The sequence below is a fragment of the Moschus berezovskii genome, chromosome 25 (assembly GCF_049115385.1).
Source record: "Moschus berezovskii isolate FMDL1 chromosome 25, NW_MosBer_1.0, whole genome shotgun sequence".
Classification (NCBI taxonomy): Eukaryota; Metazoa; Chordata; class Mammalia; order Artiodactyla; family Moschidae; genus Moschus; species Moschus berezovskii.
The window spans coordinates 6,491,143-6,509,938 of record NC_142484.1 but is presented as its reverse complement, the minus strand read 5'-3'; the positions used below and the strand labels follow the sequence as shown (position 1 = coordinate 6,509,938).

The following is an 18,796-nucleotide window of genomic DNA, read 5'->3' as shown; positions in this document are numbered from 1 at the left end:
GGGACGCGTGAGCGTTCCGGTTCACTGGGCGGGCCCACAGGTACGGAGATATGATTGGACGGCCGAACGAGCCAAAGAGATGCTTGGAATCTCGTTGGCGCTGGAGCCGGGCAGGGCCGCGCCGTTATAGCCCCGCCCCCTCTGCGGACGCCCCGCCCACCCGCGGCCACCGGGCAAGCTGGCGAAGGTGGCCTGCAAGCCAGGATTGAGTTGCAGCTTTGGTGGCGTCGGGGATTCCCGGCTCAGCACATTCCCCCTCTTCCCCCAGTAGCCCCGATATTAATAGCCCTGCCTTGGTCCATCCAGCTGACTTGGAATCCCTCTTCATGCTCGAGTGTCTCCCTTCATCAACCCAGAAAACATTCAAAAACAGCTCGGCGCCTCGGTGTTTCTGACTGTGAAATGGGAATAGTGGTCCCTGTTTCCCACCAGCGCGGCTCAGGAAAAGGGTCAGGAGGAGGTCCAAAAGGCAGCTTCTAGAGCGATCTGCAGCCACGATTATTCTCGTCATCTTCGTTGTACACATAGGGAAAGAGACTCAGAAAGGGCCCGTGGTTTTCTCAAAGTCACACAGCGCCCAAGCGGCGGAGCCAGAACGCGAACCCCGGATCTCCGCCACGGGATCCATCCCAGAGCCTCAAAATTCCGCAGTCTCTTAGCCCCAGGACAATCTCCTGCCTGGTCCCTACCCGATCGCCCTCACCCCCATCCGGCCCCACCCTCCTCCCCCATATTTAGCGCGAATCCGATCCGGGGCTGGGCCGGTCGCTACTTAACGCGGCCCCCGTGTTCTGGAGCGCGCCGAGCAGAGCGGAGCCAGGAGCCCGAACAAGATGATGATGGTTCTGCAGCCCGAGGGTCTGGGGACCGGGGAGGGGCCCTTCGCGGGCGGCGGCCGCGGGGGCGGCGAATACATGGAACAGGAGGAGGACTGGGACCGCGACCTGCTGTTGGACCCTGCCTGGGAGAAGCAGCAGCGGAAAGTGAGTGCTAGCCCATTTCCTGATGGCAAAACTGAGGCCTGAGAAGCCAGGCGGTTTGTTCTTGGCATCTCAGTAGGTCAGGGGCAAGAGCCTGTCTTAACCCTCAGTGCCACTTCCTAGCCCGGGCTCTGGCCATCAATCCTCTGCTGCCACCAGAGCCCGACGAGAGGGCTCGGGACCCTCATGAGGGGTTTAGGATGACAAGAAAGATTTCTGGGATCCCTAACCCGCCAAGGGTTCATTCACCTGGGCCCATTTTTGCTAAAGAATATGGTTTGGGCAAAGCCCTGGAGATCCAAATTTGGGTGGGGTGGGGCTGGGAAAAATCAAACTTTTTCCGCACAACCCCGCCTTTTCTGAAATATTGCCAAATCCCATCTGAGGACTTGCAGCTAGGCAACTAGTGGACTTAAGAGTATGGGGGAAGTGGCAGCCATCCCAGACTTCCTACCCACCCTCGCTATACTCTGCCCATCGTGATGTCCACGGTCACTCTATCCCAATTGTCAAGTGAGGAAACTGAGGCTGAGGGAGGACCCACATCATACAGTCCCCCTCCCTAGGCAACCTGAGGGTCTTTGCCCTTTGCTTGTCCCTCCCCCATTCTTTCCCAAGACACCCCTCCCCACCCCCAGGGACCCTGAATCTGCTGAAAAGGCCACAAGGTTGGGAAGGAGGGGAGCCCTGGGTTCCCTTTCGCGGTAGGTAACCTGACTCTCAGGCCAGATGGACACTTTGTGCTGAGGCAGCGCCTTGGAGGAGCTGAAAGGGCAGCTGCTGCCCAGGTCCAGCCTTGTAGGGCACTCAGGCCTCCCCTCCCCGATCTATTTTCACTCCTAGACTTTCCCAGATGGAGGGGGCAGGACACCTGGGGACCCAGAAGAGAAAGTGATCTGGGCCTGGAGTTAGGAAACACTGGGGAGTGGCAGGCTGAGGGTAGGGGGGCACTGTGAGGTCATTAGACTCATCACTTGCCAATAGTGTGTTACCCCAGGAAAGGCTGGGAACAGGGGTGCTTGGTGGAATTTGCAGGATTTAGAGAATCCCAGATTTAAAATCAGAGCACTTCCGCTGAGTTAGATGACAGGAGGTGACCCCAGGGCCTGGGAGGCTCAGCTGACTCGGCTAGGGTGCACCGGGTGATTCGCCTCCCCCCAGGCTCCTTCTGCACCTGTCTCCAAGCAGGGCTGTGGTCCTCGGGTCCAGCAGTCTCCCAGTGATGTCATCCCTGCCCCTGGCTCCCGCTGCCACCTGCTCTGCAACTCCTCTCCCCACCCCACCCCCACCCACCCAGGCCTCTCCCAGATCCAGGTTCATAGGCCCTTCATAAGACACAGGCTAGTCGGAGAAGGCAATGGCAAGCCACTCCAGTACTCTTGCCTAGAAAATCCCATGGATGGAGCAGCCTGGTAGGCTGCAGTCTGTGGGGTCGCTAAGGGTCGGATACGACTGAGCGACTTCACTTTCACACATTGGAGAAGGAAATGGCAACCCACTCCAGTGTTCTTGCCTGGAGAATCCCAGGGACGGGGGAGCCTGGTGGGCTTCCGTCTATGGGGTCACACAGAGTCGGACACGACTGAAGTGACTTAGCAGCAGCAATCTGTACCTCACTTTCATCAAAGTATCAGGAACATCCTTCCAACCCAATTTACACGCCACCCACTTCATCTACTTACTCAGTGACTGCACCCGTGCAGACGCTCTGTCAATTCATTAGTGTTCCCTGAAGTTGGATAATCCAGTTGTTTCTCATCCAGCAGTGTTTATTACAAAGTAATGAACATCTCTGTGCTCAACTTCAGCCCCGCCCCATCCCTGCTTCTCCTCTGTATTTTACTGCACTCCTGCCTCCTCCCATCTGACACCAGAGTCCTCTTTATTCAACCTCATTTGAAAACAATCGTTTAATGTTTCTTAGGGACGTCCTGGTATGTGCCAGGCACTGTGTCAGGTGTCAGAAATTCAGCAGGGGATGAAATAAAGCCCCTGCTTCAAAGAGCTTAGAGTCCAGCAAGGACAAATGTTTCCATCCCCTCGCTCCTGACCCGTCCCACTCACTGACACCCTCCCTCACCCTGGTCTCAGTGGCCACCTCCTCACTTCTCCCTTCCGCTCTGCCAAGCCATTCTCAGCAACCAGAATGAACTTTCTAAAACACAGTTCTGCCCCGCTCCCTCCCTGTTGCCCTCAGGATCAAGTTCACACTCCCTGACTTAGCACTCAAGATTGTGCATGACCTGGCCTCTGCCGCCCCTCCGGCCCGCCTCTCACCACTTATACCCCAACCTCCCCAGAGCAGTGCCCAGATAGCTGGAGCCCCACAATCCCAGCAACTGTTTCTCACCACCAAGCCCTTGTGGCTGTCCCTGCCTGGAATGCCCTTGCCCGTCCTTCCCTGCCTGAGTAACTCCTGCTCTTCCATCACAGTTCTGACCCGTTACTCACTTTCCCCAAGAGGTTTGAAGAACACCTGATTTGAAGAACACCTCCTCTAAGCTCCTCAATGCCAGTCTCTCCTAGCACTTCGCAGGCCCACAGGAGTCTTTGATTGACTCTGAGTTCCTTTAGGGCAGGAACCAAATCTCATTAAGAGTCATGTTTGTCCTATGAGGGAATCTGCTTCCTCCACTATGGAGGCCTCGCGCAGACCTGCCTTTCCCCCTGCCCTGTCTGGACCCAGAGCATCTGAGACTCCAAAGCAGTAAGGAACTACAGAGAATCCAACAGCACTCTCCTGTGCTCGGGCAGCATCAATCAGTGCTCAGCACTTATACATCTGAGGGAAAGAATTCCAAATAACTTCCTTGGGATGTCTGCTTTGGGGGGGATGGGAGGGGAGAAATGCTCTGAATTCCAGGATCCTGCAAGATCAGGGGAGGAAGAACCTGAGACATCATCGACTCTGAACTGTAATTGTACAAACAGAGAGACTGAGCCCAGGAGAGGGCGAGGGGCACATCCCAGGTCACAGTAGCTCAGCTGGGGTGGGAGTCCAAGTAAGGATTCTACCAAGGACTGCCAGCTGAGGGCAGAATCCGGGGCCTGAGGACTTGGGAGGTTGTAAATCACTGCCATCCCCCAAAGGCACACAGCATATATCACCCCTCCCATCTCAGACAGAGGCTGAGGCTGAAGAATACCCTGGCCAAAGAGGGCGGGCAGTCTCCTCCAGAAACTAGGTCAGGCTGCGCCTCAGTGTCCCGCTGTTCCTTGAGGGCCTGCAAAGTTCCGGCAGCCTCATGGTCTGCTTGGGGGCCAGTTCACAATAGCCTTAGGAGGTCAGTGGGGCTGAGACGATAATAACACAGATGCACAGTCCCTCAGACAAAACCCTCCAAGCCATCTGTGCTATGACCTGGAATGTTTCAGATTTTAGTAAGGCAGTGTCCCTGGTATCTCAGGGGGCCCCACACTGGCTGGAGACTGGCCAAAGCTGTTATTGTGCTGGCAGCATCCACACTGGGATCTGAATGGGACCCAGACCCCATTTCTCCCCATTTCCAGGAGAATTAAAGCTCAGAGAGGGACAGGGGCTGGCCCCAGGTGCACAGCAAGTGAGTGACTGAGCCGGAACTTGCATCCAGGGCCTTGGGCTCTGAGATCTACCCTGACCGAGGAGCCAGAGCCCTGTCCTCAGCACTAGGGTCTGAGCACTGTCCTCTGCCCCCAGACCTTCACTGCCTGGTGCAACTCGCACCTGCGCAAGGCTGGCACCCAGATCGAGAACATCGAGGAGGATTTCCGCAATGGCCTCAAACTCATGTTGCTCCTGGAGGTCATTTCAGGTGAGGGGTGCAAATCAGTGCACAGGGACCCCAGGACCTAGGGGAACCCAGAGAGCTGGGGGAGCAGTGCCAGCTGAGTGCTGGAGGGGTCCTGCTGAGGGAGGGGGAAGTTTGAGGACCGTATCTTCAGCTTTCACTCATGACCTTTGACCCTTGACCTCTCCTCTCACACCCAGGAGAGAGGCTGCCCAGACCAGACAAAGGCAAGATGCGCTTCCACAAGATCGCCAATGTCAACAAGGCCCTGGATTTCATTGCCAGCAAGGGGGTGAAGCTGGTGTCCATCGGTGCTGAAGGTGAGGAGGTGGCAGGAGGTAGCCAGGGGGTCTGAGGGCACGGTTCCTCATCCCAACCATAGGGACAACCATCGCACCTCACAGGAGCAACTGTAAGGAGCAAAGGTACCCACAGTGCTGGCACAGGCCCTGGCACCGAGGAAGTGTTCAGTGAACCCTTTTGAAGTAAAATGATTGAGCATCTACCTTGTCGGCGCCAGCCTTGGAATGCAGACAAGGGGCCAAAGGGCAGGGCAAGGGGGAGGGGGGCTGAGGCCTGGTGTTCAGATGGAGCATGTCCCCACCCCCTCACCCCGCAGAGATTGTCGACGGGAACCTGAAGATGACCCTGGGCATGATCTGGACCATCATCCTTCGCTTCGCCATCCAGGACATCTCCGTGGAAGGTGAGTGGTGGGGAGGTGGGGTGGATGAGGGCTGGCCCCGACTCCTCCCCAACCAACACTCACCCCCATCCCTGCCCAGAAACCTCGGCCAAGGAAGGCTTGCTCCTGTGGTGTCAGCGGAAGACAGCTCCGTACCGCAACGTCAACGTGCAGAACTTCCACACCAGGTCTGTCCACCAGTCAGTGTGCAGGGCCTCTGCTGGGGTCTGGGCCAGAGAGCTGGAGTCTGGCCCGGGAGGACCAGGGAGGAGAGAGGTCACAGCCAAGTTCCTGCAACAGGGTCTGAAAATGGCAGGACTCAGTCAATGCTGAACTGAATCCAGGAGGGTGAGGGGGAATTCCTGGAGGAGGGAGCACTGGAGACATCCCAGGAAGGGTGTTCCAGCCAGAGGGAACCTTGTGAGCGAAGACCCGGAGGCCAAAAAATCCTAGAAAGTGGTGTAGCGTAAGCCCAGGGTGAGGGAATCATGATGAACTTGGAGGAAATGGTCCATGGCAGGTAATCAGGGCCTTAAATGCCAAGCAAGGAATTAGAACCTGACTCCATTTCACAGATGAGGCCACCCAGATAGAAGGGCTCCTGGGACCAGGGTAGGAAGCAGGGCCCCAGTGTGAACCCAGGCTTGACCCCCCCCTTCTCTCTGTCCAGCTGGAAGGATGGGCTGGCCCTCTGCGCTCTCATCCACCGACACCGTCCCGACCTCATTGACTATGCCAAACTGCGCAAGGTAGGCCCCCCATGTCCCAGCCCCGACTCCCCAGTCTCTGTCCCAGATGACCTTTCGCCTCTCTCCCCTCACACCACCTAGGACGACCCCATCGGCAACCTGAACACTGCCTTCGAGGTGGCTGAGAAGTACCTGGACATCCCTAAGATGCTGGATGCAGAAGGTGAGAATAAGCCTTGCCCGGGCGAGGACTCCACTTCCACACCAGGCAGCACTGTCCCACCTCCGCCCCTTTGTCCCTGCTCCTCCCTCCTCCCGGGATGCTCCGCCCACCCCCCTGCTCCCTGGGCAGAACCCTTCCTGCCAACAGGCCCCTTTCTCCAGGAGCCCTTATCTGGTCCCCTGTCCCTCTCATCCAGTGGAACCAGCCCCTCCCGCCTTGGCCCTTATGTAATGACTCTACCCTCACATCCCAGTTACCTGGGTCACTTGGTGGCATGATAGTCACTCATCCTGGGAGCTCCTCTGGGGGGAGTCCTGCCTCCTGTCCCTGTGCCCATAAGGCTTTAGTAGTTGAACCAGCAAACCTTTTCTGGGTACTTACTGTGCCTGGTACCCTGGATGTGAACTTGGAGGAAAGCCAGCCAGTCAGCCAGCCAGAGGCATGGCCTGTTTAGAGACAGCAGGCAGTGGACACTGGTGGTTCATGAGGGCTACAGGGTCTGCTCATGCAGCCACTCCTTGATACTGTCCTCACCCCACTGAGGGGGAGGTCGCTGGGCCCTGGAGTGATCCAAGAAGGCTCCAGGGAAGAGCTGGCTTTGGGGAAGCTGGTGGCCATGACTAGATGTCTCTGTCCCTTCCCATCCCGAGGGAGCTCTCTGCCTGGGTTGGGGCATGAGCCCACTCCCCACCCCTGGCTTTGCTCAACTGACACTTGGCTGCCACTCCCCAGACATCGTGAACACCCCAAAGCCTGATGAGAAGGCCATCATGACCTACGTCTCCTGCTTCTACCACGCCTTCGCCGGGGCAGAGCAGGTAAGGGGCTCAACGGTTGCCACCTGGACTGGGCGTGTAACCCAGGGGCCCACCCTTGGCAGCCCCTCAACATTTGGAGGTGCCAGGCCCCACCGGGGCACCACTGTCCCAGCTGCACATACTCGATCCCTGGGGCTCTCAGGCGCAGAGGCCTCTGGCCTGGAAGCTCCCTCCTCACCCTACAAGGCATGCGGCCCTCATCCTCTCGGTTTGCATGGACACAGGGTTTAGGGATTGCAGAGGGAGTCTGGGTCGGGGGTGTCCTGTTCTAACACCAGCCTTTCTGCCCACTCCCACCAAAGGCAGAGACAGCCGCCAACAGGATCTGCAAGGTGCTGGCCGTGAACCAGGAGAATGAGAAGCTGATGGAGGAATACGAGAAGCTGGCCAGTGAGGTAAGAGTGGGGCCACAGAGGGCCTCCCCCATCCCGGCCCTGTGGCTCCTCCCATCCCAGCTGACCCCGGCCTGGACTGCAGAGCCTCCTTCTCCTCAGAGTAGCCTTGGCCTCCTCCAGCCTCCTCCTGCCATCTTTACCCGCCTCCTGCCTGCTTCTGCCCATCCAGGCTCCTGCCATCCACTCATTCACCCATTCAGTCACTCATCTCTAGACAGTCTCACGGCCCTTTGCTCTGGGCCAACCACGCTGGCCCCTGGACTCAGAATGTAACCATCTTGCTCCTTCTCTGACTAGTGGGGACCCCCCTCTGCTCAAGGCCCAGCCTGTTGGCCACAGCCTGGGCATGGCTGGAGACAGGTAGGCAAGGTGAACAGGCTCACTCAGCCCTCTGTGCTCTGCCCCTGCCTGGACTCCACAGCTGCTGGAATGGATCCGCCGGACCGTGCCATGGCTGGAGAACCGCGTGGGTGAGCCCAGCATGAGCGCCATGCAGCGTAAGCTGGAGGACTTCCGGGACTACCGGCGCCTGCACAAGCCACCCCGCGTGCAGGAGAAGTGCCAGCTGGAGATTAACTTCAACACGCTGCAGACCAAGCTGCGGCTGAGCCACCGGCCGGCCTTCATGCCATCTGAGGGCAAGCTGGTCTCGGTGAGCCAGGCCGGGGGCAGAGGGGGAGGGGGGACCCCCCGGCCCTGCCCACATCCCCTTGGACTCTCTGTTCCCACCTGTATAATGGGTGAACCAAGATAGAGGGTGCCTCTCTCTGCTTGGCCCGCAGGACATCGCCAACGCATGGCGGGGCCTGGAGCAAGTAGAGAAGGGCTATGAGGACTGGCTGCTCTCCGAGATCCGGCGCCTACAGCGGCTGCAGCACCTGGCAGAGAAGTTCCAGCAGAAGGCCTCACTGCATGAAGCCTGGACCCGGGGTAGGTGGCTCTGGGGCCTGAATGTGTCCTGTGCAGACTGTGGGGAGCCTGGTGGGAGGGGGATGGGGTCCTGGTAGAAGGCACAGGTCAGGGGTAGAGGTTCTGCAAGGAAGCTGGAGACCTGTTTTCTAGTCCCTTCTGGTATTTGCAATTAAATAATACCGGAAGGGAACCAAGGGCCACTCCAGATCATGTAAGTTCGGGGACCCTGACGTCACTCAGGAGCCATGCCCTGGAACAGGAGCTTCCCTTCACTTTATCTCACTGGCGTCTCAGAGCAGACCCCTAGGTGTAGGCTGGGCAGGAGTGATCACCTACGTTCACGGATGGGGAATCTCCAGTGTCACACACGGGGCTCGGACCCCCTGCTCCTGCGTAGCCGCCCCTGGGTGATGCAAGCAGGGCTTCTCTCCATGCAGGAAAGGAGGAGATGCTGAGCCAGAGGGACTACGAGACGGCTTCGCTGCAGGAGGTGCGGGCCTTGCTGCGGCGCCATGAGGCCTTCGAGAGCGACCTGGCGGCGCACCAGGACCGCGTGGAGCACATCGCTGCGCTAGCCCAGGAGCTCAAGTAGGCATGGAGTCTGCTGGGCCCACCCCGGGTGGAGTGGTGGAGTGGGGAACGACGCCCCCACCTCGCCCCGCCCCTCGGCCTCGGGCCCCGCCCCTGCTCCCAAAGCCCTCCAGACCTTTCACTCTTTAATAACCCCACCTTGGCACCCCTGTCCTTCCCAGCACCACTTGCTGTGCCCTCCTCCTGTAGCCCTGTCCCCTAAGCTGGCGTCTCCTTGCAGCTTTGGGCCGGCCAGGCCCTCACCACAGCCTGGGCTTCCTGCCACCTCCTGTAAACCTGTCCCGGAAACTCCAGGCCCCGCCCCTCCTCCCAAACTATTCCAGGGACTGGAGCTGAGGACCCCCTTCTCCTAGGCACGCACTGGGAAGGCCCTGCTCTAGGAAAGCCCTGTTTCACACTATCTACCCCGGCTCCTTTATGTCTTCACCACACCTGGGCCCAGAGTCCAGCCCCCTGAGGCACAGTCAGGCAGAAACCTGGGCTGGAATCTGGCTCCGTGGACACGCCCCTTCCCGTTCCCAGTGAGCTGGACTACCACGAGGCAGCCTCGGTGAACAGCCGCTGCCAGGCCATCTGTGACCAGTGGGACAACCTGGGCACGCTGACCCAGAAGAGGCGGGATGCGCTGGAGGTGAAGCTGGGGACCCGGGGGTGAAGGCTGGATGCTGGAGGAGGGTGAGGGGCCTGCTGGGCGAGCTGCTGACTGGCCATCCCTGTGGCCCCCAGCGGATGGAGAAGCTCCTGGAGACCATCGATCAGCTACAGCTGGAGTTTGCCCGGCGGGCAGCGCCCTTCAACAACTGGCTGGACGGCGCCGTGGAGGACCTGCAGGACGTGTGGCTGGTGCACTCGGTGGAGGAGACCCAGGTGGGTGCGGGGGCTCCAGACGTGCCGGGGTTGGATGGAATGACAAGGAAGTGGCCTGTCTTCTGTCGGCCACCCCTTTGGGTTCCTGAGGAATGGGGGGCTGCAGGAGAAGCCCAGTTCTAGAGTGCCGGGAGTCAGGAGGCCTGGGTTCTCTGGCCAGTGCTGCCCTGGCCCCCAGTGAATGACCCAGAGCCCCTGGCCGTCCTTTGCTACTTGCGGGAGGTAGGGGCGCTGGTTGATGCTTCCTGCCTGTCGTCCCCAGAGCTTGGTGACAGCACACGACCAGTTCAAGGCAACACTGCCCGAGGCCGACCGAGAGAGGGGTGCCATCCTGGGCATCCAGGGTGAGATCCAGAAGATCTGCCAAACTTACGGACTGCGGCCCAGCTCCACCAACCCCTACATCGCCCTCACCCCGCAGGACATCAACACCAAGTGGGACATGGTCAGTGCCACCGGTGGCCTTTCCCCGCCTCCCTCCTGCGCAGACGCCTTCTAAACCACCCTGAGACTCTCAGGTGTGCCGAGACACAGAGAATCAAGTCCGCCTCCGGATCTGTGGTCTGCCACAGACTTTACATGGCGTTCGACAGGTCCCCTTGCCTGACTTGACCCTCTCTGTACAATGACCATAACAGCATTTTCCTGTTGGGCCTGATTGAACCAGAATTAGATCTGGTGTGGGGGCCAGATTGTTGTACAGAACAATCTAAGTTTGTTAAGAGTGTTGGCGTGGGCCCTCATTTACAGCCAGGAAATGAGCAGAGAGAGGCTGAGTGACCTGCTCAGAGCTTGCCCCCTCCCCAGAGCCCTTGGCTCAGAGTAAGGAGCCCTGTGAGGGGCTGGAGCTCACTCCCGAGCTGCCCCTGACACCACCACCCTCCCTCCAGGCCCGAAAGCTGGTACCCAGCCGTGACCAGATGCTGCAGGAGGAACTGACGCGGCAGCAGGTGAACGAGAGGCTCCGGCGGCAGTTTGCAGCCCAGGCCAACGCCATCGGGCCCTGGATCCAGGGGAAGGTGGAGGTAAGGCTTGGATCAGGGAGCCAGCCTGGGAGAGGGGGCCAGGGGCTGGAAGCCCTCATCCTGCCTGGTTCCCCTGTAGGAAGTGGGGCGCCTGGCCGCGGGGATGGCCGGCTCTCTGGAGGAGCAGATGGCGAGCCTGCGGCAGCAGGAGCAGAATATCATCAACTACAAGAGCAATATCGACCGGCTGGAGGGAGACCACCAGCTGCTGCAGGAGAGTCTGGTGTTTGACAACAAGCACACTGTCTACAGCATGGAGGTGGGACCACACCACTTAGGACCGAGGGGAAAGCGGTGCTGTGGGGAAGCCTGGGCAGCCATGGCTGGTTGATCAATATATAATAAATCATCAAACTTTACGGCAGGAAGGGCCGCTGGATGTCACTCAGTGGAACCTCCCGATGGGGCCCAGCAAGGGGGAGGACTTGACCGGGGTCAGACAGTGAATTGGGGGTGGAGCCAGAGCTCATGGCCAGGCACTGGCCGCCCACTGACCCAGCCTGTCTCCTGCTTTCACAGCACATCCGCGTGGGCTGGGAGCAGCTGCTCACCTCCATTGCCCGCACCATCAACGAGGTGGAGAACCAGGTACTGACCCGAGACGCCAAGGGCCTGAGTCAGGAACAGCTCAACGAGTTCCGGGCATCCTTCAACCACTTTGACCGGGTCAGCAGGGACCTCGCCCTGTGGGGTAGTGGACTTGGGGGCTGGCCGGGGGATGGGGATCGGGGCCAGAGCCTGACATCTGCTCCCCAACTACAGAAGCGGAACGGTATGATGGAGCCTGATGACTTCCGGGCCTGCCTCATCTCCATGGGCTACGACCTGGTGAGTGTCCTCCAGCCCTGTCCCGGGGTCCCCTCCATGGCCCCTCCTACATACTGATCACCCACTGTGTCCCTCCTACCTTCACACCTTCATTTCCTCCTCCTCCACCTCCTGGGGCTGGGGAGAATTACCCCATTTCTCAGGGGGGCGGCTACCAAAACTTCCAAGAGGTAAATTAATTTGGAGCTAGTTCTGTGTGACTCCAGACCGGAGCTTGCAACATGTCCACCTCAGAGAAGGAGAGCACTACAGGGGCGTGGGGAAGAGGTCAGGGGCAGCAGGAGCAGGGCGTCGCCATGGCAGGAAGCAGAGCTCAGCCCAGCGGAAAGGATTTCCCAGAGCCAGCGCTACGGCTGCAGGGGACCGTCTACGGAGAAAGGGGACCGTCTTGTCACAGGGGTCGTCAAGCCAGGGGGACACCAGGAACCCTCCAGGCTTAAGCACCCCCCGGGCACGGTGCCCGGCCTCTAACCCTGCAGGGGGAAGTGGAGTTCGCTCGCATCATGACCATGGTGGACCCCAACGCAGCCGGGGTCGTGACCTTCCAGGCCTTCATCGACTTTATGACCCGAGAGACAGCCGAGACGGACACGGCTGAGCAAGTTGTGGCCTCGTTCAAGATCCTGGCGGGAGACAAGGTGAGTCCCTGGCGGGGACGGGGGAACCTGGTGGGTGGGGGGCGGGGAACGGGACCAGGGGGTCCTCAAACCCTCTTCTCCCCCAGAACTACATCACTGCCGAGGAGCTGCGGCGGGAACTCCCGGCGGAGCAGGCCGAGTACTGCATCCGCCGCATGGCGCCCTACAAGGGGGCCGGGGCTCCACCTGGAGCCCTGGACTACGTGGCCTTCTCCAGTGCCCTCTACGGGGAGAGTGACCTCTGACCTTGACCCCCGAGCTTCCCTACTCAAGCCTGGAGAGAGGGTGCTCCCTCTGGCTGATCCCACCCACCCCTTGGAGCCAGGGCCACAGAGCCAAGTGTTTCTCAATAAAGAACCATCGTGGGCCCCTCTCCATCTCCAGTTGATCCCTAAGGCAGACGCTTGGGCCCTCGGGTTTCTGGGCAGGATCAGCTGCCCCACACTGATCCTCCAGGGGCTCCCCAGCAGCCATCCTGGCCCTCAGGGTCTGAGCATTCACAGCACACTGGGGTCCAGGACACTCTTTATTGTGTTAGGAAAGGTCGGTGACAACAGTTTCTCTAGATGTGGGAGGCAACACGGTCCCCCAATCCAGGGGAACCAGAAAATGTACGGCTTCAGAGGAAAACCGGGGCGGGAAGACAGAGCCTGCTGAGGACAGAGCTGGCTTTAAGACCAGAGTGTTTTCTTCCTACCTGCTCCTTGCCTGAGCCCAGGGTTCTTGCCCCAGCTTCGGCTGCCAAAACATCATCCTTCACCTCAGTCCTCCTAGCTACCACCATTCAACAAGGTGCTGCTGGGGAACTTCAGGGTGGGCGTGGGGGTAGGGCCTGTGTCCCTGTGGCCTCTGCTCACCCTGGGGTCCCCGGTGCCCGTCCCTCGGCCAGCTGTGCCTCCTGGGGAGGGGCCGTTCTAGTCTGCACCAGATCCTGCGCAGGTGCGCCTCAGTTTATCACCGCTGAGCTGGCCATGATGTTCACGCCACAGGCCCCGGAGCCACGGTGCAAGTAGTAGTAACCCTGGGGGGAGAGGGGCGTCGGGGAGGGCGCCAGGGCAGGGCGGGGGCTGGGGGGCTGGGGGCCAAGCAGGCGAGACTCACCTCCTCACCCCAGTCAGTGCCCCAGCTGTTCTTGATGGCCCAGAAGGGAGTGGCAGAGCCTAGGGGCGGGGCAGTGCAGAGCGCAGGGACAGTCAGGGACCCCTGAGTCTCCAGCCAGGGCCCCAGGCACTGGGCACTCTTCACGTGTCTGCTGTGGGCCTACTGGGCGACAGGTACTAGGAGAAGAGCGGAAAGCAAGACAGGCCCACCTACCATGCTCCCGGAAACCGGGAGCAGTTCTGGGGCTTGGGGAAGACACCCACCCATCCACAGCTGCTCACACCTCCTACCCCCTTGGCTCTCCTATTCACAGAAAGGATGGGTGATCCTGCCGGGCCCACAGCTCAAGACGGGGGTAGGACAAGGGTCCTGAGATGCTGTGGCCCGGGCTGCATGGGCAGCGGGGCAAGCAGGACTCACGGTTGCCATAGCCCACGAGCAGCACGGCGTGGTCGATGAGCCAGGGGCTGCAGAGGGGGCGCAGGGGGTGGGAGACCCCATGGCGGTAGAACTGGGGGGGAGAGTAAGAGTGGGGGCCCAGCGTGCTGCAACTGCTGCAGCCTGAGCACCCAGAGCCCACGTTCCGCGAGAGAAGCCACCGCAGCGGTGAGTCCGCACGCTGCAACTAGAGAACAGCCTACACAACGACGAAGATGCAGCACCACCAAAAATACATAAATAAAATTATTAAAAAAAAAGGTAAGGGGCCAGCTCTGAGAAGTGGGGGAGGAGTCAGCGAGAGCCGGAGCTGGAGCACCAAGGGTGGGGCCCTACCTGCATGCCAAAGGCGTTGATGGCAACGGAGATGGGGCCGTTCTTGGCCAGCCAGGCCGCCAGCTCTGAGACAGGGGAGGACCAGCGTCAGGGGGCACCCAGGCCCCGGAGCCCCCTCCCCCAGGCCTCTCCTCACCACCCGCCGCCCTTCCTTACTTTGCTCATTCTTGCTCAGCTCCACTGAGTCGTTGATATAGACCTTGGCCTTCTCCACAGAGAAGCTGCAGGTCTGCAACCGGCCTCGGTAGCTGTAGTCATCCTCTGTCTCCAGCCCTCCTGGGATTGTGCGGAGGCGGGCCGGCAGATCAGAAGTTAGAGGAAAGGTGGGCTCTACTTCCCATACTCGTCTGCTCCTGGCCAGGGGCTGTGCTGAGCCCCTCGTACACAAGGCCTCGTGCTCTCCATCTGCCCCAGGCCACAGGCCATCCTCTCTGAAGGGGACCTCTTCCTCGAGATGGCTCAGCTGAGGCCCACAGGCATGGGGCAGCCTCCAGTGAGACGTGTGGCAGAGAGGGATCCCAGCTCCCAACTTCTGAGTTCTGACTCCCCCCAGTGCTTCTAGGACTCCTGATCTTGGCTTATTTGTCCTGCCCTGACCGTCTGCTCCCAATCTGGCCCAGACCCCTGCCAGGCTCCCTCCCCAGTCTTTGTACGGCCAGATCAATCCCTCAGCCCTCCTCTTCCCACCACTGAGGCCCACTGCTCAGCAGAACTGCCAGGTTAGGTCAACACCTCCCCTCAAGGGGGATGAGTGCTGCTCTTCGGTTTAGCTGCACTGCAGAAACACAGTCCTCCAAGCAGTGAAATAGCAAGACCCCTGCTATGCACCAGGAACTTGACACCCCTTCCCCTCACTTGACCCTCAAGGCAATCCTACCGAGTGGGTGTGAGAAAGCCCATTTCACAGGTGAGATAAGTGAGGCTCTGAAAGAGCTGACCTGCCCAAGGTCTTCAGCCAGTTAAGGGTCAGCATTAAGACTTGAACCCAGTTCACAGGACTGCCACGCTCGCGTCTCCCTCCCTCACAAAGTGACTTCCGGGGGAGGGAGCTGTGCTCCTGCCGCCCCTCCTGAGGCCCTGTGAATGCTTACCCAGAGTCCTTATGGCTGAATAGGCGTTGGAGGGCAAGCCACCCAGGCAGGCCTTGTCAGTCTTGTCACAGTCCAAGAGCTCTAGGAGACAGAAGGCTGGTCCCGAGGAGCCCTCCAGAGGGGCTGGGCTGGGGACAGGGGGGCATAGCGGGATGCTCACCCTGCTCAGAGAGGGAGAGCAAGGTCCCCCGTTTGAGGAACCACTGGCCCTCCACGTTGCCTGTGACTGAGAAGGCCCAGCAGGAGCCGCACATGCCCTGCAAAAGACAGGCAGAGTCAGGGCTGGGTCCCTTCCAAAGACCGGTGCAGCCCACACGTCCCACCCTCGCTTCTTCGGGGTCTGACCTGGTCCTTAACATTGGTGACAGCCCCCTTATTCCTCCAGTCCCACTGAGGTGGAGGAACATTGGTGACGGGCTGGGCCAGGCGCATGTTCCTGCCAGGCACATCTTTCAGGAGGGGATTCAGGTAGATGGTGCGGAACTCCTCCTCTGTGAGCAAAGGTGGGCGGGGGGTGGGAAAAGAGTATTCGAAGCCAATCCTATCCAGGGGCCTTGGGAGCAGGCCCTGTCTCTTCCAGGCACCGGGCTATGGCCACCACCCCTACCTGTCAGGTCACTGAACTTGGTGACCCCATACTGAGCTGTGCCACGGTCCAGGGCCTGGATCTTCTGGGCTCGTACCATGTTACTGGCAAAGACGGACATGCGCCAACTGGCTTCTGAGGACCAACGAGCAGAAGTCAGGCTTGGGCCCCAGGCAGATCACAAAGGAGAGGTGCTTGGGGATAAGAGACAGAGGTTTCCATGGGGAACAGTGGACCTTGGATCAGGTCTGAAGCTTATTTCAAGAAGGGCAAGGGACATCCCTGTGGTCTAGTGGCTAAGACGCCACGCTCCCAAGAAGGAGGCCTGAATTCAATCCCTGGTCAGGGAACTAAATCCCGTATTCCACACCTGAAAGATCCTGCATGCTGCAACTAAGACCCCGTGCAGCCAAGTCTTTATTATTTATAATAATAGTTAAATTATTATACTTAAACACTAATATTTAATTATTTTATAAGTTTTTTTATAAAACAAGTATTTATTGTTAAATATTTATAATACCTAGTATTATAAGCATTTTGTTATATTATCAATATATGCTAATAATATAATATCATTATATTTTATTATTTATATATTTATTATTAAATAAATAGAAATAAATTTTTTTTTAAAAAGAGAGAAGGGCAGAACCCTGGAGTGGGTGTCAGGACCACATCTGCAAGTGATAAGAGTGAGGCCAAAATGGGGCGATGACTCCCCAGGTAAGGAGAACCAAAATGGGCTCCAAAGACAGAAGGTCATGGGAAAAGGCCACCAAGCCAGGGGTCCTCCAGCAGAGAAAATCTGGCCTTTGCTCCATCCCACTCTACCCAGAATGCTAGAGATCTATGGTTTCTGACTAGGAAAATCAGATGGGAGAAGTGCCAGCTCCCTGAGGTGACTGCCAAGTCCTGGGAGGCTAAACAAGAACATGGGGGGACTTAGGGGTCCCTCTGACCTTTCCCTTCTCCAACACTAAGGTGCCAAGTTGGGGGGGAGGTCTTGATCTGATCAGGACACATCCAGCCAAGGCTAGGTCCTCACCTTCCTTCGAATCATACGTCCGGTTATAGGTGGTGACAAAGTCCTTGAAGATCGAAGCCATCTGCACTGAAAAGTCCTGGAAAGGCAGAGAGAGGGAGTCTTTACAAGCAGACCTCCTCAGATGGAGGTGGGAGCCCCAGGCCAGGGTGGAGGGAAGAGAGTGAACATCAGGCCGCAGCCAGTTCCCCAGACGGGCAGGCTCCTCACCTGGGGGAGGGGATCCTTGTTCAGCAGTGGAAGGAATGAACTGAAAGTCTCATTTTTGTCATCTAGAGAGAGTTGGAAGAGAGGAGAAGCAGGACTGAACCCCGAGTGAAGTCTGACCTGAACCATCCCAGCACCCCATGCCCTCCCAGCACCTGTAGTCTTGGTATCCACTGGGCCACAGTCCCGCCTCAGTAGCATGTGTTTCCCAAGCTCGTCTAGGACTTCGAAGCTGCAGAGCTGCGGGAAGAGGAAGGAGGAAGCCAGTCAGGGGGCTGAGAGGAGAGGAGAGCAAGGCCTTTGGCAAGATGGAGCTGGAAGGTCCTCAGATGAGGACAATCTCGAAGGCAATCTCGCCCACAGTGGAGAGCCAGGCACCATCCGGGAGCGAGCATCCAGACCCCCTCCCTTTTACAGCATCTTGGTCTCCGACGACCTTCCAGGCCTGGGTAGTGACGGGGTGGGGTAGATGCGGCCTCAGATCCCGCCCCCTTGACTTGACAGATCGTCCCAACAACAGCCAGACTCTGTCTGGGGGCAAGGGAAAGGCAAGAACCCCATCACTCACCAGGGTCTTCTTGGACACCGGGAGCTGGCACACCGTGGGGTCGTTGCAGGGCGGCTCCACCAGGGTCGCCTTCAGCGAGTACAGGGACCCCCGGCCCGCCTGGACGGAACGGCGGGTGAGTGGCGGCACGGCCACCCTCTCCTCTGTCCAGCCTTCATGGGGCCCGCAGCCCCACCGTGCCCCCTTCCCCCTTCCCCTCACTAGAAGTCCAACGTCCCCGCCCCAAGTCAGGCCCAAAGTTCCCAACCCTCGGACGAGAGCCCCGCCCCAGGCGCGTCCTCACCCGGCGGACGCGACCGCGCAAGGCCCCCAGCGAGGCCCGCGTCCCGGCAGCCCGGCCGCGGTTGTACATCTCCAGGGCGAAGCGGGCGGGCTCCCGCAGCTCCGGGGACGCCAGCTCCCAGGCCTGCGCGCCGGCCGCCCGGGGCTTGCTGGAGGCCGGAGCGGCGGCCGGGAGCAGCCCCAGCAGCAACAGCAGCTGCAGCCAGGGTGCCATGGCGAGGGCGAAGCAGGCGGCCCGGACTCACGCACAGACGGACTCGCGGATCAACCGACGGGGCGGAGCAGCCCGCGGCTGGTGGGCCCTAGTCCTCCCCCAGCTCCGGGGCCGCGGGGCGCCGGCCAATGGGCGCCGGCCGGGGGCGCCTGCGCGCTCGCTTATTTATGCGAGGCACGTGGGTGCGCTGACTCTGCAAGACCGGCGGGACCCAGTTTCGACTGTAGGCAGTCTCGCAAAACAAGCGTGATCTGGGGAGACGTGGCCCGATCCCCGACCTTGAAGTGATCTTCTTAGGTCTGGGAACTGCTGTTTGAGGTGAGGAAACGATACTGGCCGGAGAATAAAAACAACTACCACTTATTGCATATTTATTATGCCCTCTCTCTTTAATCTTTGTAGCAGTCCTGTGAAGTAATAAATGTTATTATCCCCATCTAGTAATTGAGGAAATATAGGTTTGGGGAGACTAAGTGGCTTGTCAAACATCTGCTAAGTCAAAGGGCTGGA

At 59.2% G+C, this 18,796-nt stretch overlaps 2 protein-coding genes across 5 annotated transcripts; one reads left to right on the top strand and one right to left on the bottom strand.

Moving 5' to 3' along the window:
- The first annotated feature begins 786 nt into the window (after nucleotides 1-786).
- Nucleotides 787-12,791, top strand: ACTN3 (actinin alpha 3). Of its 2 annotated transcripts, XM_055415448.2 has the most exons (21): nucleotides 788-983; nucleotides 4,657-4,771; nucleotides 4,948-5,067; nucleotides 5,367-5,453; nucleotides 5,533-5,620; nucleotides 6,103-6,181; nucleotides 6,263-6,344; nucleotides 7,077-7,162; nucleotides 7,465-7,557; nucleotides 7,979-8,209; nucleotides 8,340-8,487; nucleotides 8,907-9,057; nucleotides 9,583-9,691; nucleotides 9,787-9,927; nucleotides 10,190-10,372; nucleotides 10,818-10,952; nucleotides 11,032-11,211; nucleotides 11,472-11,618; nucleotides 11,715-11,780; nucleotides 12,260-12,418; nucleotides 12,505-12,791. In XM_055415448.2, the coding sequence occupies exons 1-21, from the start codon at nucleotides 834-836 to the stop codon at nucleotides 12,661-12,663; spliced, it is 2,709 nt and encodes a 902-aa protein (XP_055271423.2). In that variant the 5' UTR covers nucleotides 788-833; the 3' UTR covers nucleotides 12,664-12,791. The 2 variants fall into 2 exon arrangements, with proteins under 2 accessions (XP_055271422.2, XP_055271423.2); XM_055415447.2 differs by having other exon boundaries at nucleotides 787-983; nucleotides 11,472-11,780.
- A 140-nt stretch (nucleotides 12,792-12,931) lies between these two features.
- Nucleotides 12,932-18,403, bottom strand: CTSF (cathepsin F). 3 transcript variants are annotated; one of them, XM_055415451.2, is made up of 14 exons: nucleotides 18,074-18,402; nucleotides 17,791-17,889; nucleotides 17,378-17,462; nucleotides 17,226-17,287; nucleotides 17,019-17,094; nucleotides 15,992-16,102; nucleotides 15,730-15,875; nucleotides 15,545-15,641; nucleotides 15,385-15,465; nucleotides 14,450-14,569; nucleotides 14,294-14,358; nucleotides 13,940-14,030; nucleotides 13,520-13,578; nucleotides 12,932-13,439 (listed from the first exon to the last, which is right to left on the bottom strand). In XM_055415451.2, exons 1-14 carry the CDS (start codon nucleotides 18,284-18,286, stop codon nucleotides 13,365-13,367), a joined length of 1,380 nt encoding a protein of 459 aa, XP_055271426.2. In that variant the 5' UTR covers nucleotides 18,287-18,402; the 3' UTR covers nucleotides 12,932-13,364. The 3 variants fall into 3 exon arrangements, with proteins under 3 accessions (XP_055271426.2, XP_055271425.2, XP_055271424.2); XM_055415450.2 differs by having other exon boundaries at nucleotides 15,992-16,105; nucleotides 18,074-18,401; XM_055415449.2 differs by having other exon boundaries at nucleotides 15,992-16,105; nucleotides 17,226-17,462; nucleotides 18,074-18,403.
- Between the last annotated feature and the right edge of the window lie 393 nt (nucleotides 18,404-18,796).